Source organism: Seriola dumerili, unplaced genomic scaffold, assembly GCF_002260705.1.
Source record: "Seriola dumerili isolate Sdu_G_001 unplaced genomic scaffold, Sdu_1.0 BDQW01000362.1, whole genome shotgun sequence".
NCBI lineage: Eukaryota > Metazoa > Chordata > Actinopteri > Carangiformes > Carangidae > Seriola > Seriola dumerili.
The window spans coordinates 478,635-494,222 of record NW_019174617.1 but is presented as its reverse complement, the minus strand read 5'-3'; the positions used below and the strand labels follow the sequence as shown (position 1 = coordinate 494,222).

Sequence of the window (15,588 nt, the reverse complement as noted above, 5' to 3'; positions counted from 1 at the left end):
GACCCACAAAATCTCCATTTTCTAGTCAGTAGGGAAGTTGTATTAAAAAAAAAAAAAAAAAACTGCAACAAAGCCTTAAGGACATGTTGCTTTGATTTCAGTTTTTGGAGAAGTTTTTGCTCACAAACAGTGACTGAATTGTTTCAGAAAAAGCACGTTTTTTTTCTCTTTTTTTTGGATTGTGCTTCAGGTGCAACGGCTGACTGGCTGAATACATCTAATGAGGTTGCTGTTTGTCTAAAGTAACTAGAGTCGAGAATAGTTTATGCTTTTTGATTGTAAATCTGATTCAACAAATAAATAGTCTGCTCCTCCCAACATGCTTTGCATCTGCCTGTCTGTTTCTTCCTCCATTCTTGTTCACCTACTTTATTGTGTTACAAAGCTTCCCCACCAACCCACACACACACACACAGTCAGGCTCTGACATCATCAGACAAGAGCTCCCCCTAGATACATGAATCCTCACCCTTTCCAGGAATTTATGCTTCTGGAAAACAAACACGTGCACTCGCTGTACAATACATATGTATATGTGCATATATGAACTGCCGAGGTAGTAATCAAAAGTTATATTTGTCTTTTTCTTTTTACAAACACTATATTACTGTGACGGCTGCACGAAAAGAGGAACCCACCCAGATCATGGAGTAAATGTCCAACTTCCAAAACCATGCACCACTTTTCAGTAAGACCTAATGTTAAGAGAAGTTGACTCAGATTTAAGACTTTTTAAATGCAATTCAAATCAATTAGAATGAAAAAAAAAGTATACCAATTCAAAAAGTACTGCATTCAAATTTTCACTCAAGCCTAAGCACACATGTATTATCAGCAAAATATACTTTTTGTGTTATATTATGACAAACTACATATCATTAGATGATTATTGTGGATATAATAATATGTAAGCTTTTTAGTAACTTTTTTTTAAAATAATTTTAAGTATGTCACTCACAGTATAGAGAATGATCTATAGTTTGCATGTGAAATACAAATAACACATAAATGTAGGTGACTATAAATTATACTTCCCTCTGAAATGTAGTGGAGCCAAAGTATAAAGGAGCATAAATATGAAAATACTCTAGTAAAATGCAAGTACCACAACACAGTACTTGAGTGTGTGTATTTGTAGTTAATTTACACTACAATGAATATGGACATCAGACTCAACCCAGCTTTGAGTACTGTGTTTTTTCTCTGGGCATTTGTGCTGTTTGTGTTACTTATACTTATCACAAGCACTCCCCATACTGATCTGCATCCGTTTTACTTGTAATGCTTACATGGCCAAGAGTGGATAAGTTCTTAATTTTTAAAAATATCTTCAGGACAGTGCTGTAATAATTAGATTTCAAAACTATCTATGACATTTGGTTAAATTCTTACTAAACGACATGCCTGACAACGTTAAGGCTCTATGCACTAACCTCCTTGGAGCAGCAGAGGGAGCACGTTTGACAGCCTTGTGGGACCCGCTTCCGCATTGAAAACGTGGTTGTGCAATATCTTTGCAATGCTGATCGTTCTCAGTATGAGCCAGAGGAGGGAGCCAACTGGTCAATAATGAATCCTTTGTATAGTCATGGTATTGCATGGCACATGGTGAACAAAGTGATTTACTGTCACATTCCTCTATGCATTTTAAACCTGGCATGCATGCTACCCTTTTCAGTTATTTAAAATAACTCGAAACAGAACATGGTTTGAGGATGGTTTAAGGATACTGCAGATGTGGCATCTATCCTTGCTTCTGGGCTTGAATGATACTGTCCTCTGCTGGACCTGCCAAAAAGAGACGATGGCAAAGAGGGATGTTCACGCTGGCAGCAGCACATAGACACTAAGCAATCCCACTCACCAACTTTTACATGAATGTTACGATTTAACATGAATTCAAGGATGTAAAAATTTACCTGGAATAATCCCCAAACAATAAAATAAACCCAGTCCATCATGTTGGTTCAGTGTCTTTATTTAAACAAAAGGCAGTAAGAAATAAAACATAAACTGACAAAATGTTCTTTTGAGCACTATTACAGAGTTAATACATGTAATAAGCACTACACCAGATTGAGATTATGAAATCATAGCACGGAGATAATGAAAGGTGGTTCAACCACTATTTCGATTATACTTCCACTTCCTTTTTACTGTATGAAGGCAAAATACATAAATGGTCGACACAAACATATTCCAGCACTTTAAACACACACACACCTTATCACTGGTTGAATGGGACAATGAAGATTTATGGCTCTCAAAGGATTTAACATTAACACAGTGTACTGTATCGCTTTTGGACAATCAGTTAGCCCTCAGCAGTAGCCAAACGTTACTTCTTCTCTTCCCTTGGGTACAACTAGCAAGAGCTAACCGGATAAATCTATTGTGTAACAAGCTAATGGCATTTCCTAGTCCCTGAAAGCAAGATTAATAATTCAACTACTGTTACTTACACTACTCTTTATAACCGCTTACTGACTACACAGCAAACATAATCGTCCAATAACAGACCACTATGCACGTAGTTAGCTAGCAAAATGGCTTCAACTTTCGACACCACCGAAGAGTCAAGACTAAAGAAATACTGGCTAGCGAACTTCCAGGCAGCTTCGACCCTTTATACGCTTCCACATTATTAGATAAAACACTCACACTGCCGTTTCTCATTTAGACACGGAGCTCAACGTTTTTTGAAAATGCGTAGCTCCTTGGCTGGTCTTGTTGGCCAACAAGAATATTCCAGACTCCATTTTTCTCGTTCACAACAAGAAGCATATCGTCAAACACCGCCATGTTGATCGCTAATGGAGTAACGTGCTAGCTGTACTAGCCTGTCTTTTGGACATTATGATACAAGAAATACCCACAATACTACAGTAAATAATAAAGCTAACATTACGAAAGAAGCTGTCTCGAAAAACCAGGGATTGAATTAGCTTGTAATTAACTGGTAAGCAGCTAACTGAACGTTTTGTCCCATAGCGTCTAAGCCTAAACCATCAGGCTACTTTACCTTACACAAAAGACATATTCTGGACATAAGAGTACTTACTCACTTTATATATTCCCATCAAAGCACATTACTTACACACAACTAAATCTGAGGATGTGTTAAATAGCAGACAAACAGCAGGGAACATACCGTCGTTGTTGGCGAAGTAGTCTTAAATTAAGCTAACCAGATCACCAGCCGCATTGCTAAGAAATTAAAATTTGAGCGTTGGAAAATAAAGATATAATTGACTGGCTTGTACATAAATTGTAATAATCGCAGGTTTTAGTAAATTAGTTCAATAGTCAATTTAATAAATAGCGCAGTAATGTTACTTAACCGCCAAAACCACGGCATTTCGGAATGCTTTCGAAAAGCGGCCTACGACAAACTTACGAATTTTAACAAAAATATTAAAAATGTAATAATAACTGAACAATACAATTTGATATAAATCAAATACAGAACATGTATATGTAAAAATAATCAAAAACATCCGAAAAACAAACGTTAAATGAACACTTAAGGCTTCCCCCAGTCTTTCCTACGGGCTGTACGGAAAATCCAGTCCACTGGCCGGCCATCGTTCGCGGGCGAGTCCGAGGCTTGCAACAAAGTCCCAAAGATCCAAAAATTCACTGGACGAAGAACTGTTACTTCGATATGTTTCTAAAATAGCTCGAAAAATAATCCAATCTACAGTGTTTCAACATGAAAATATCATGTATTTCGACAATTTTCCCGTTTCATTATAGGTCTTGACAGGCCTCAGCCCTGAGCCTCTTTTCTTAGAGCCCAGGCTGATCCAGAGCGAGACGAACGGGACAACAGAGATTTTTTTTATTTTTGCTCTGAGGGAAGAAATTCACATCGGCCACATTCGGCAAATATCGGAAACGGGGCGGATTTTGTTAAAATTATTCTAAAAAGGATCATTTCTTCGCAGCCATTGGTGCTCTCTTTTCTACTATTCAATAATAATGACAAGACGGGCGAATCGAGAGCAATTCAATTGAATATTCATGTTCAGGATGCAAAATATACTGTGCACCGCCTACTCTGTTATAATAAAGCCAATAGGGATGAGTTCAGATTAAACCAACACCCGCCTTTATTTTTGATTTGTTAAAAAAATAAACGTGCTCTCTCATTGGCTGTACGTGTTATAAAATTAATTATTCATGTCACTGTCCTGAATGGCCAATGAGCGTTTTACTACAGAGATCCATGTCCCACCTTCCGAAGAGTCAGTCCCTGTTTTTTTGAGTGTGCAACCCCGTAGTAAGCGCCCAGTCTATATAACCAAGCGTTGGTTCACTTCATGCTCAGAAGCGCTTAGAGCGCTCCAGAGTGTAGATCAGGAAAAGGGAGGGGAACAGTCGGTGGCCGGCTTACTTAGGACCAAAACATAAATAATTCGGCCATAGAGGCAACCGACAGCAGAGGTACCTGGGATATCGCCTTCGGAGACTTTCCGGTCACCGTTGGCGGCCTGACCAGAGCCGTGGTGACAATTTAAAGGCTGTTCCTGCTCACAAAGCGGCGTGCCGAGGAAGGACGCGTCTCTTTGAATAGACAGGATGCACGGACCGCCCTCCGGCGACAGCGCATGCCCATTGCGCACGATCAAGAGAGTTCAATTCGGCATCATCAGCCCAGATGAGCTTGTAGGTTTTCTTTCTGGGGAGTGGGGATTTTTTAATTAATTCTCTGACAGATCACACACTACGCTTACAGTTTCTTGACTAATCTTGTAGTTTAACATATATGTAAAAGACATGGTTCTGTTTACAACGGAAATGCTTGCTGTTGCTGTTAGCCTAGCCTAGCTAGCTGTGTCAGGCTAGTGGAGCTTGTGCTAACTAGCATGTAGCAGGAAGTTTGAAAAAAAAAACTTAAAGCACAACATTATCAAAAAGGATCCATGCTATCACATGAATTAAACCCCCTTTTATTCATGCAATGTAACCTTAAGGCCCACCAGTAAGTGAAGATTTTGGTTACTTTTCGCTTTTTGTCATGGACACAACGTGTTTGGTTTTTACCACTGACCGCATTGTACGCATTGGTCTGTTTTCTCTCACAATAAATGAATAAAAGGTAACTTAAACAAATTCAGATATGCATGTTTTCTTTAACGCAGGATCGCGTCTTTAGTAGATATAATGTGAACAGGAATAGTTGTTTTTATTTTCTTCTGTATTTTTAACTGTTGAGTTAGAAGTTTCATACCATAGTAAAAGTCAGTGTTTACAGAATTTAATGTTTATTCACACGAGGCAATCATTACACAAACTTGAATATGTACGTTTTGATCTCGTCTGTTAATTTAAGTGATTTAAAAAAAAAACAAAAAAAAAAAAACACTGGTAACACTTGGTTAATGGAAATTTTGATTTCATCACTTATGATAAAATGTTATAGAAAACACATTTTTATGACTGACTTATATTAGGTATGGAAACTTATATTCTTGCACTGATTGTACACAATCAACTGCTTGTCACTTTAGCACCAACTTATATATATTCTGTTTTTCTCCCCAGAAACGGATGTCAGTTACTGAAGGGGGAATCAAATACCCCGAAACAACAGAAGGAGGACGCCCTAAACTTGGTGGCCTTATGGACCCAAGACAAGGTGTCATAGAAAGAACTGGAAGATGTCAGACATGTGCAGGTATGGTGCGATGTTAGAATTTCATGCTTAAATATGTTATTGATCAGTTGACTGCTGTTACCAGTGAATGTCCTGACTTAATGTATTTACCTGGCTTTTGTTCCCTCAGGCAACATGACAGAATGTCCAGGCCATTTTGGGCACATCGAACTGGCAAAGCCAGTGTTCCACGTCGGCTTCATTACAAAGATAATGAAGGTTCTCCGATGTGTCTGCTTCTTTTGCTCAAAGTTATTAGTGGATTCGGTAAGTATATTCAGAATAATATAGTGCATAATGTAAAAAAATCCACTGATATTTTATCATGAATTTATCATTCCAGTTTTTACAGTTTTGTTAATAATTTGTTCCCATTGCTGTTACCTCTAGAACAATCCAAAGATCAAAGACATCCTGGTAAAATCTAAAGGGCAGCCCAGAAAGCGTTTGACACATGTGTACGAGCTGTGCAAAGGAAAAAATATATGTGAAGGAGGGGAGGAAATGGATAACAAATTTGGAATGGAACAGCAGGAGACAGAGGAGGACATTTCCAAGGAGAAGGTATTTGGGTGGAGTCTTTTTGACATAGTTAATGTGCTTTTCTGATCTCAACATACATGACTCTTGCTCAACCTATTTTCTTACTGAAACTCTTAGATTCACTCCTTGTTTTGTAACCTACGCAGGGTCATGGTGGCTGCGGGCGCTACCAGCCACGTATCAGACGCTCTGGCTTGGAGCTGTATGCTGAGTGGAAGCACGTTAATGAGGATTCGCAAGAGAAGAAAATCCTGCTGAGTCCCGAGCGTGTACACGAGATCTTCAAGCGCATCTCAGATGAAGAGGACATCATCTTGGGCATGGACCCCAAGTTTGCCCGGCCTGAATGGATGATTGTAACTGTGTTGCCTGTGCCTCCGCTGGCTGTGAGGCCTGCTGTAGTCATGCAGGGATCTGCTCGCAACCAGGTAAGACAGTATGACAACAGACAGAATGTTTTGTTGTGCTGTCAAACTGCATTTTTTGTTTCTGCATGTTTTTGGGCTTTGAGAGTAACAAGTAACTTCTGCTTTAAAGGATGACTTGACCCACAAGCTGGCTGATATTGTTAAGATCAACAACCAACTGAGAAGAAACGAGCAGAGTGGAGCAGCAGCCCACGTCATAGCTGAGGATGTGAAGCTGCTTCAGTTTCATGTAGCCACTATGGTGGACAATGAATTGCCAGGCCTTCCAAGGGTATGTGAGCACTTCACGGTACCATAAATATGCAGTTAGATACTGACCCAAATATGCCAATGTGTGCTCAGTCACACTGGCGGTTGCAATTTTCTGTAGTTCAGTTTTGCACAATATTTTTTATGGTGGTTAAATTATAATTCATGTTTTCTTTTCTCAGGCAATGCAAAAATCTGGCCGCCCTCTCAAATCCATAAAACAACGTCTAAAGGGAAAGGAGGGGCGAGTCAGAGGTAACCTGATGGGCAAGCGTGTGGACTTCTCCGCCCGAACTGTCATCACCCCGGACCCCAACCTGCAAATCGACCAAGTGGGCGTACCACGATCCATCGCAGCCAATATGACATTCCCAGAAATTGTCACACCCTTTAACATTGACAGGTGCACCAGAGTAGTTACCTAATTAAATGTCATGTAATTTTTTTAAATTTCATTTGATGCCAGATAATTTATTCTGATGACTTTTATTAGATTGCAAGAGCTGGTGCGAAGAGGCAACAGCCAGTACCCAGGAGCCAAATACATCATCCGTGACAATGGAGACAGAATTGACCTGCGATTCCACCCTAAACCAAGTGACCTACATCTGCAGATTGGCTACAAGGCAAGATTAAAAAAAAAAAAAAAATACAAGCCGTTTAACAGCCATGTTTATTACAAGGAATATCTTTAGTTACATGATGTTTTAAAATATTTTATTTAATTCTGACTAAAACAGTTTTTTTTTCCTTTTTCTTTTTAGGTGGAAAGACACATGTGTGATGGCGACATCGTCATCTTCAACCGACAGCCTACACTACATAAAATGTCCATGATGGGGCACAGGGTTCGGATTCTGCCATGGTCCACATTTCGACTCAACCTCAGGTACCAAATGAAGACCAGACCTCACTGACTTTTATAAATGTGTTTCCTTTGTCACAAGTTGCGACCTTTTTTATAGAAATAATTTGTCAAATACCCGAACACACTCTTGAGAATTTTGCATAGTAGTCATGTAATTATGTTATATGTGTATGTTTTTATAGCAATTTCTGGACCATACTTCCGTCTTAATGCAAATTCTTGGCTGTAATAAGAGTTACCGCTAAAACATCCCACCCTTTCTTCTCCCTCCAGTGTCACCACCCCATACAACGCTGACTTTGACGGGGATGAGATGAACCTCCACCTCCCGCAGTCCCTCGAGACAAGGGCAGAGATTCAGGAGCTGGCCATGGTGCCGCGTATGATTGTTACACCCCAGTCCAACAGGCCCGTCATGGGTATTGTGCAGGACACCCTCACGGCTGTGCGCAAATTCACCAAGAGAGATGTCTTCTTAGAGAGGGTAAGGAGACAGTTGGCATCTCAGACATGGTGTCGGTTTCATGTGTTCTATCACGGTCTTCAATTTCATCATCCTTCCACTCACTGCGCGTTTTTGCCACCACAGGGAGAAGTCATGAACCTCCTCATGTTCCTCTCCACCTGGGACGGGAAGATGCCTCAACCGGCCATCCTCAAGCCCCGTCCTCTGTGGACAGGCAAGCAGATCTTCAGTCTCATCATTCCGGGACACATCAACGTCATCCGCACACACAGCACCCACCCCGACGATGAGGACAGCGGCCCTTACAAGCACATCTCACCTGGGGACACCAAGGTACAAAGCGCTGATCAATTTAAGTATAGCTCACTGAATGAAGATTGGTTTTACAATGCAAAGTAACTCTTCCTTCAACTTATTCACATAGGTCATTGTGGAGAACGGTGAGTTGATCATGGGCATCCTGTGTAAGAAGTCTCTGGGAACCTCAGCTGGCTCCCTCGTCCACATCTCTTACCTGGAGATGGGCCACGACATCACCAGACTCTTCTACTCCAACATTCAGACTGTGGTCAACAACTGGCTGCTCATCGAGGGTAAGAAAACAGTAAAACTAATATAACCATTGCTGTATTCTAGTGGTATTGATTGATAAACTTTAGGCACCAATTATATTTTCTCTTCATCTCTTCTTCAGGTCATTCCATTGGTATTGGTGACTCCATTGCTGATGCCAAGACGTACCTTGACATCCAGAACACCATCAAGAAAGCCAAACAGGATGTGATAGAAGTAAGCACAAAGTATTTCAACACAGTTTTTAACAACCTTCCAGGGGAACTATAGGACAGAAAAGTTAAAGTTTTCCTTTGCCTTTCACCCTCCCAGGTCATTGAGAAAGCCCACAACAACGAGCTGGAGCCGACCCCCGGTAACACACTGAGGCAGACCTTTGAGAACCAGGTGAATCGTATCCTGAACGACGCTCGTGACAAAACAGGATCCTCTGCCCAGAAGTCTCTGTCTGAGTACAACAACTTCAAGTCCATGGTGGTGGCTGGTTCTAAGGGTTCAAAGATTAACATCTCACAGGTATGAGAGTCAATCTAACTATCAGTCCCTCACAGTAGATCAATTAGTTTTGATTTACCAGAATACAATTGTAGTGTACGTATCTTGCCAGTCACTTGACCACTACTCTTCTCTCTTTATTTAGGTTATTGCTGTGGTGGGGCAACAGAACGTGGAGGGTAAACGAATTCCCTTTGGCTTCAAACACCGCACGCTGCCTCACTTCATCAAAGATGACTACGGCCCTGAGAGTAGGGGCTTTGTGGAGAACTCCTACCTGGCTGGCCTGACGCCAACAGAGTTCTTCTTCCACGCCATGGGAGGCAGAGAGGGTCTGATTGACACAGCTGTCAAGACCGCTGAGACTGGTGAGCCCAGGAACCGGGATTTTTTTTTTTTTTTTTTTTTTTTTAGAAACATGGGGTGTGCCAGCAAAAGGTGTTTTCTAATGTGGAAAATCTGCTCTGCCTCACCAGGGTACATCCAGCGTCGTCTGATCAAGTCTATGGAGTCTGTGATGGTGAAGTACGACGGCACGGTGCGTAACTCCATCAACCAGGTGGTCCAGCTGCGCTACGGTGAGGACGGCCTGGCAGGAGAGAACGTCGAGTTCCAAAATCTGGCAACAGTCAAACCCTCACACAAGGCCTTTGAAAAGAAGTGAGTCCCACACTCAAATACTTTGTGTATATACTCAATCAGAAAATTGAAGTATTGTATTTTGTTAAAATGTATTTAATGACAGCGGGCAGTTGGTTTTTGAGGTCAGTGAATTTTGGCTGTGTGCGCACATTCATTTTAGCCTATTACTCAGAGTTTAGAACCTTTATGTCTATGATCAGCAATTTAACTTTGGTCTCATCTTGTCTTATCTGTCTAGGTTCAAGTTTGATTGCACTAATGAGCGAGCCCTGAGGCGGATGCTGCAAGAAGACGTGGTGAAAGACGTGCTGACCAACGCCCACGTGCAGGGCTCCTTGGAGAGGGAGTTCGAGAAGATGAAGGAGGACAGGGAGATCCTTCGAGCCATTTTCCCCACGGGGGATAGTAAGGTGTGTGGTCCCGTCCGTGCACACCTCTGCTCTTTAAGAATCTCTTGCTCTGCCACGTGAACTCAAAGATACAATGCTGCAATGTTTCATCTCGCCCGCAGGTGGTGCTGCCGTGCAACCTGGCCAGAATGATCTGGAACGCTCAGAAGATCTTCCGCATCAACACTCGGACCCCAACAGACCTGAATCCTCTAAGAGTGGTCGACGGTAAGATAAAAAAAAAAAAAAAAAAAAAAAAAGACAAACCTCATTAGTCAAATATATTCTATATTTAATCAGCCACTTTTAATTCTCTTACACTTAATGCATTCAGCAAAGTTGCCACGTCATATTTTTAGTGACAGGATTTTGTGGAACACGTGGACAAACGACTGGCTGTAGAATTAGAGCCAAGAGGTCATGGCCCGGCTTCAAGTGCGTCTTAAAGCCACGTAAAGCCACCTGGGGAATCCACACCAGTTACATAACACGTAGAACAGCTCAAGTCCTATAGAGTGTGGAAATGATCGTTTTCAAAATATAACATGGCAAGGGAGAAAAAGTTGTCGGCTTTAAATTATTTGATTACATGAAACTCAAACTTTTGGTGTGTATTTGGATCCTCAGGTGTTCAGGATTTGAGCAAGAAGCTGGTGATTGTGAATGGCGACGACCCGCTAAGCAGACAGGCCCAGCAGAACGCCACCCTGCTCTTCAACATCCACCTGCGCTCTACGCTCTGCTCCAGACGCATGACGGAGGAGTTCCGCCTTACCACCGAGGCTTTCGACTGGCTGCTGGGAGAGATTGAGACCAAGTTCAACCAGTCCATTGTAAGTTTAGCGGTCTGACATGTACGGTTGAAGAGTTGTTTAAGAGCTGTCAGATCTCTGTGAGACGGTTTAACTTTAATCCCGTATTTACCTTTTGCTTCATCAGGCCCACCCAGGTGAAATGGTTGGTGCTCTGGCTGCTCAGTCGCTGGGAGAGCCAGCCACCCAGATGACCCTGAACACTTTCCATTACGCCGGTGTGTCAGCCAAGAACGTCACACTCGGTGTGCCTCGTCTAAAGGAGTTGATCAACATCTCTAAGAGGCCCAAGACGCCCTCGCTGACTGTTTTCCTACTGGGTCAGGCGGCACGTGACGCTGAGAGGGCCAAGGACATCCTCTGTCGACTGGAGCACACCACACTGAGAAAAGTAAGAGAGAGAAAATGACCGGACAGTTTCTCCTTATGTAGTTTTTTTTTTTTATCACAGTTAGAGAAGCTACAGGTGTTATCAGGTAGACTTCATCTAATTTAATAGCTGTGACTAAAAGTTTGCCTCTTTTCCCAGGTGACAGCCAACACCGCCATCTACTATGACCCCAACCCTCAGAACACAGTGGTGGCTGAGGACCAGGAGTGGGTGAATGTCTACTACGAGATGCCCGACTTTGATGTGACGCGCATTTCGCCGTGGCTGCTGCGCATCGAGCTCGACCGCAAGCACATGACCGATCGCAAGCTGACTATGGAGCAGATTGCAGAGAAGATCAACGCCGGTGGGTTGCTTACACATGCTCTTGTTTTGTACTTTTGAGAGAAGTGAGCTGCTCTTCCTCTAATGTCATCACGGTTCTCTCTTCCCAAAAGGTTTTGGAGATGATCTGAACTGTATCTTCAATGATGACAATGCTGAGAAGCTCGTTCTGCGAATCAGAATCATGAACAGCGATGAGAACAAGTTCCAAGAGGTGGGTAATGATAACGTATTCAATGATAGTACAATAACACTGTAGTGTAATTTCTGTAATAACCGTATTTTCCTTGTCTAGGACGAGGAGGTGGTCGACAAAATGGATGACGATGTGTTCCTGAGGTGCATCGAGTCCAACATGCTGACAGACATGACCCTACAAGGCATTGAGCAGATCAGCAAGGTAAACACAATAAGAGCATGTTGCATTGCTACAGTAGCTTCCCCTGCAGGATCATCATGATATCAGTAACAAAAGCTCATACCTGCCCCTAGCTCTAAGTTCAAACTCCTCCACTCTTCCAGGTGTACATGCACTTGCCGCAAACTGACAATAAGAAGAAGATCATCATCACAGAGGACGGTGAGTTCAAGGCCCTGCAGGAGTGGATCCTTGAGACGGACGGAGTGAGTCTCATGAGAGTGCTCAGCGAGAAGGACGTGGACCCCGTCAGGACCACCTCCAACGACATTGTGGAGATCTTCACGGTACAAAAGCATTAAAAGCGGTTTCGTCTCAACAGCAGAATCACAGTAAGTTTTTCTTTGACATTCATTTTGTCTCCTCCGCTGCTCTCTCTCTTACACAGGTCTTGGGAATCGAGGCTGTGCGAAAGGCTCTGGAGAGAGAGTTGTACCACGTCATCTCCTTCGACGGTTCCTATGTCAACTACCGTCACTTGGCTCTGCTCTGTGACACCATGACCTGCCGCGGTCACTTGATGGCCATCACACGTCACGGCATCAACCGTCAAGACACGGGACCACTCATGAAGTGTTCCTTTGAGGAGACGGTGAGAAGATAATCAATAACCGAATCATTTCAGAAGAAACTGCTTTGACCTTATGGTTGTTTTTAGTTGCTGTTTTTAGTTGCTGATTAAAAATGGACTTTTAATAACTGGATTATACCTCTTTCTTTTCCATTCCCTTGTCAAGGTGGATGTGTTGATGGAGGCATCGTCCCACGGTGAAAGTGACCCCATGAAGGGTGTGTCTGAGAACATCATGCTCGGCCAGCTCGCCCCGGCTGGTACAGGCTGCTTTGATTTGCTCTTGGATGCTGAGAAGTGTAAATACGGCATGGAGATCCCTACTAACATACCTGGCATCAGCGTGGCCGGACGTAAGTGGAGAAATCTTTGTTGGATATAATGAATTATTGTGTTCTTATAGTAGATACAGTGTTGGAGCTGTGATATTTATGTTCTGTTTGTGTCCTATTTGCAGCCACTGGTATGTTCTTTGGCACGGTCCCGAGTCCCATGAGCGGTATGTCACCTGCCATGACGCCGTGGAACACCGGAGCTACGCCAGCCTACGGCGCCTGGTCCCCCAGTGTCGGTGAGTGTATGCCCAGGTTTCTGTGGCTCTTCTCCTTTTTTGTTGATTTTCATACGCTGAGTTTATTTGTTTGTTTTTTGTTTTTTTTCCCCTCTCCAGGAAGCGGCATGACCCCTGGAGCAGCAGGTTTCTCTCCCAGCGCAGCATCAGATGCAAGTGGCTTCTCTCCTGGCTACTCCCCGGCCTGGTCCCCCACTCCTGGGTCTCCAGGTTCTCCAGGACCTGCCAGCCCATACATCCCATCTCCAGGTCAGACACTGCAGAAATCTCTCAATTACTTCAGTTTTTGTTTTTTTTCAATAACAACTGTGGTGATATTGATTTTGACTTTATACAAACTGAAATTGAACAGCACAAAAATTAGTTATGTGAAGTTAATATTAATCAATGACAGTCTGTTTATTTGCACATGCAGAATGATTAGATTTATTATCATCTCATATATGGGACAAAATATATTGGAAGCACACACACATTCATATACATGATGAATAATAGTGGCTCAGGGATGGAGGCCTGGGGAACAAGTGTTTTCTCCACTCTTAACATTTGTCTGTTTTCTTCTTTAGGTGGAGCCATGTCACCCAACTACTCACCCACCTCCCCGGCCTACGAGCCTCGCTCCCCTGGAGGCTATACCCCTCAGAGCCCGGGCTACTCCCCAACATCACCCTCCTACTCCCCCACCTCTCCCTCTTACTCTCCCACCAGCCCGAACTACAGTCCGACATCTCCTTCCTACTCTCCCACTTCTCCCAGTTACTCCCCGACTTCTCCTTCCTATTCGCCCACATCTCCTTCTTATTCCCCAACGTCCCCGTCTTACTCCCCCACCTCCCCGTCTTACTCCCCCACCTCCCCCTCCTACTCTCCCACCTCGCCGAGCTACAGCCCAACATCGCCGAGCTACAGCCCGACGTCACCCAGCTACTCTCCCACCTCTCCTTCTTACTCACCCACCTCACCTTCTTATTCTCCCACGTCTCCATCTTACTCTCCCACCTCCCCCTCATACTCCCCCACTTCTCCTTCCTACTCGCCGACCAGCCCGAGCTACAGCCCCACGTCACCGAACTACACCCCGACCTCACCCAGTTACTCCCCCACCTCCCCCTCCTACTCCCCAACATCGCCCTCTTACTCCCCAACCTCCCCCAACTACACCCCGACCAGTCCCAACTACTCTCCCACCTCTCCCTCGTACTCCCCGACCTCTCCATCCTACTCCCCTTCCAGTCCACGCTACACCCCGCAGTCACCCACCTACACACCCAGCTCACCCTCATACAGCCCCAGCTCACCCTCCTACTCCCCGACCTCCCCCAAATACACCCCGACTTCCCCCTCATACAGCCCAAGCTCCCCAGAGTACACTCCCACCTCTCCCAAGTACTCCCCTACCTCGCCAAAGTACTCCCCTACATCACCGAAGTACTCGCCCACTTCTCCCACCTATTCCCCAACAACACCAAAATACAGCCCCACCTCCCCGACCTACTCCCCCACCTCCCCAACCTACACCCCCACCAGCCCCAAATACTCCCCTACTTCCCCAACTTACTCCCCGACCTCCCCCAAGTACTCACCCACATCTCCTACGTACTCACCAACTAGTCCTAAAGGCTCCACGTACAGCCCCACCTCCCCTGGATACAGCCCCACCTCACCCACCTACAGCCCGGCAATCAGCCCCGATGACAGCGACGAGGAGAACAACTGATGAGCGGCGGCTGAGAAGGGGAGGCACCTGAAGAAACTCCGTCACCTCGTGGTGGACACCTGAAGGACAGTATCTTTGACCAGCTGGAGGTGGCGGTGTTTTTAGCCACAGGGGTCCCAATTGTGATCAGTTTTCTTTGGGGAAATCTCCACTTTGAGACCTCTGTCTTGACCATCTGAGGGAGTTGCCCCACCTTTACCCCCCCACCCCCCACCCCCCATCCCCCCAAAAATAGTTAAAACTATTATGTGAAAGACTTGAACTGCTTTGCCTGAAGGAAAAAAGGCTGCCTTTTGAAATAGTTTTTTAATTTCCACATGGGGTGTTGAAGCAAAACTGCAAATCCCAAGAGGGAATGAAAAGGAGAGGAAGATGTGGTGAACACATGAGGGGGAGAAAATGTCCCTTTTTAACTTTATAGTGTATTACATCCAGTCTCTCTCTCGTTCTCTAAATGTTGGGTGTATAG

At 44.0% G+C, this 15,588-nt stretch overlaps 1 protein-coding gene across 2 annotated transcripts; it reads left to right on the top strand.

Moving 5' to 3' along the window:
* Nucleotides 1–4,347: 4,347 nt before the first annotated feature.
* polr2a (RNA polymerase II subunit A) lies at nucleotides 4,348–15,319 on the top strand. 2 transcript variants are annotated; one of them, XM_022760705.1, is made up of 29 exons: nucleotides 4,348–4,668; nucleotides 5,548–5,680; nucleotides 5,790–5,926; nucleotides 6,050–6,223; nucleotides 6,349–6,630; nucleotides 6,740–6,901; nucleotides 7,062–7,282; nucleotides 7,373–7,505; nucleotides 7,644–7,768; nucleotides 8,021–8,231; nucleotides 8,337–8,546; nucleotides 8,638–8,806; nucleotides 8,908–9,002; nucleotides 9,099–9,302; nucleotides 9,427–9,649; nucleotides 9,758–9,941; nucleotides 10,162–10,333; nucleotides 10,435–10,540; nucleotides 10,940–11,145; nucleotides 11,252–11,515; nucleotides 11,654–11,861; nucleotides 11,953–12,053; nucleotides 12,135–12,239; nucleotides 12,362–12,544; nucleotides 12,646–12,849; nucleotides 12,995–13,181; nucleotides 13,286–13,399; nucleotides 13,499–13,648; nucleotides 13,969–15,319. In XM_022760705.1, the coding sequence occupies exons 1-29, from the start codon at nucleotides 4,582–4,584 to the stop codon at nucleotides 15,117–15,119; spliced, it is 5,901 nt and encodes a 1,966-aa protein (XP_022616426.1). In that variant the 5' UTR covers nucleotides 4,348–4,581; the 3' UTR covers nucleotides 15,120–15,319. The 2 variants fall into 2 exon arrangements, with proteins under 2 accessions (XP_022616426.1, XP_022616427.1); XM_022760706.1 differs by having other exon boundaries at nucleotides 4,587–5,101.
* The last annotated feature ends 269 nt before the right edge of the window (nucleotides 15,320–15,588 follow it).

Coding starts and splice junctions, on each gene's coding strand:
- polr2a (XM_022760705.1), top strand. CDS start 4,582: ATGCACGGACCGCCCTCCGGCGACAGCGCATGCCCATTGCGCACGATC. Junction 10,541..10,939: donor TCCTCTAAGAGTGGTCGACG/GTAAGATAAAAA, acceptor TTGGATCCTCAG/GTGTTCAGGATTTGAGCAAG. Junction 13,400..13,498: donor CGCCTGGTCCCCCAGTGTCG/GTGAGTGTATGC, acceptor TCCCCTCTCCAG/GAAGCGGCATGACCCCTGGA.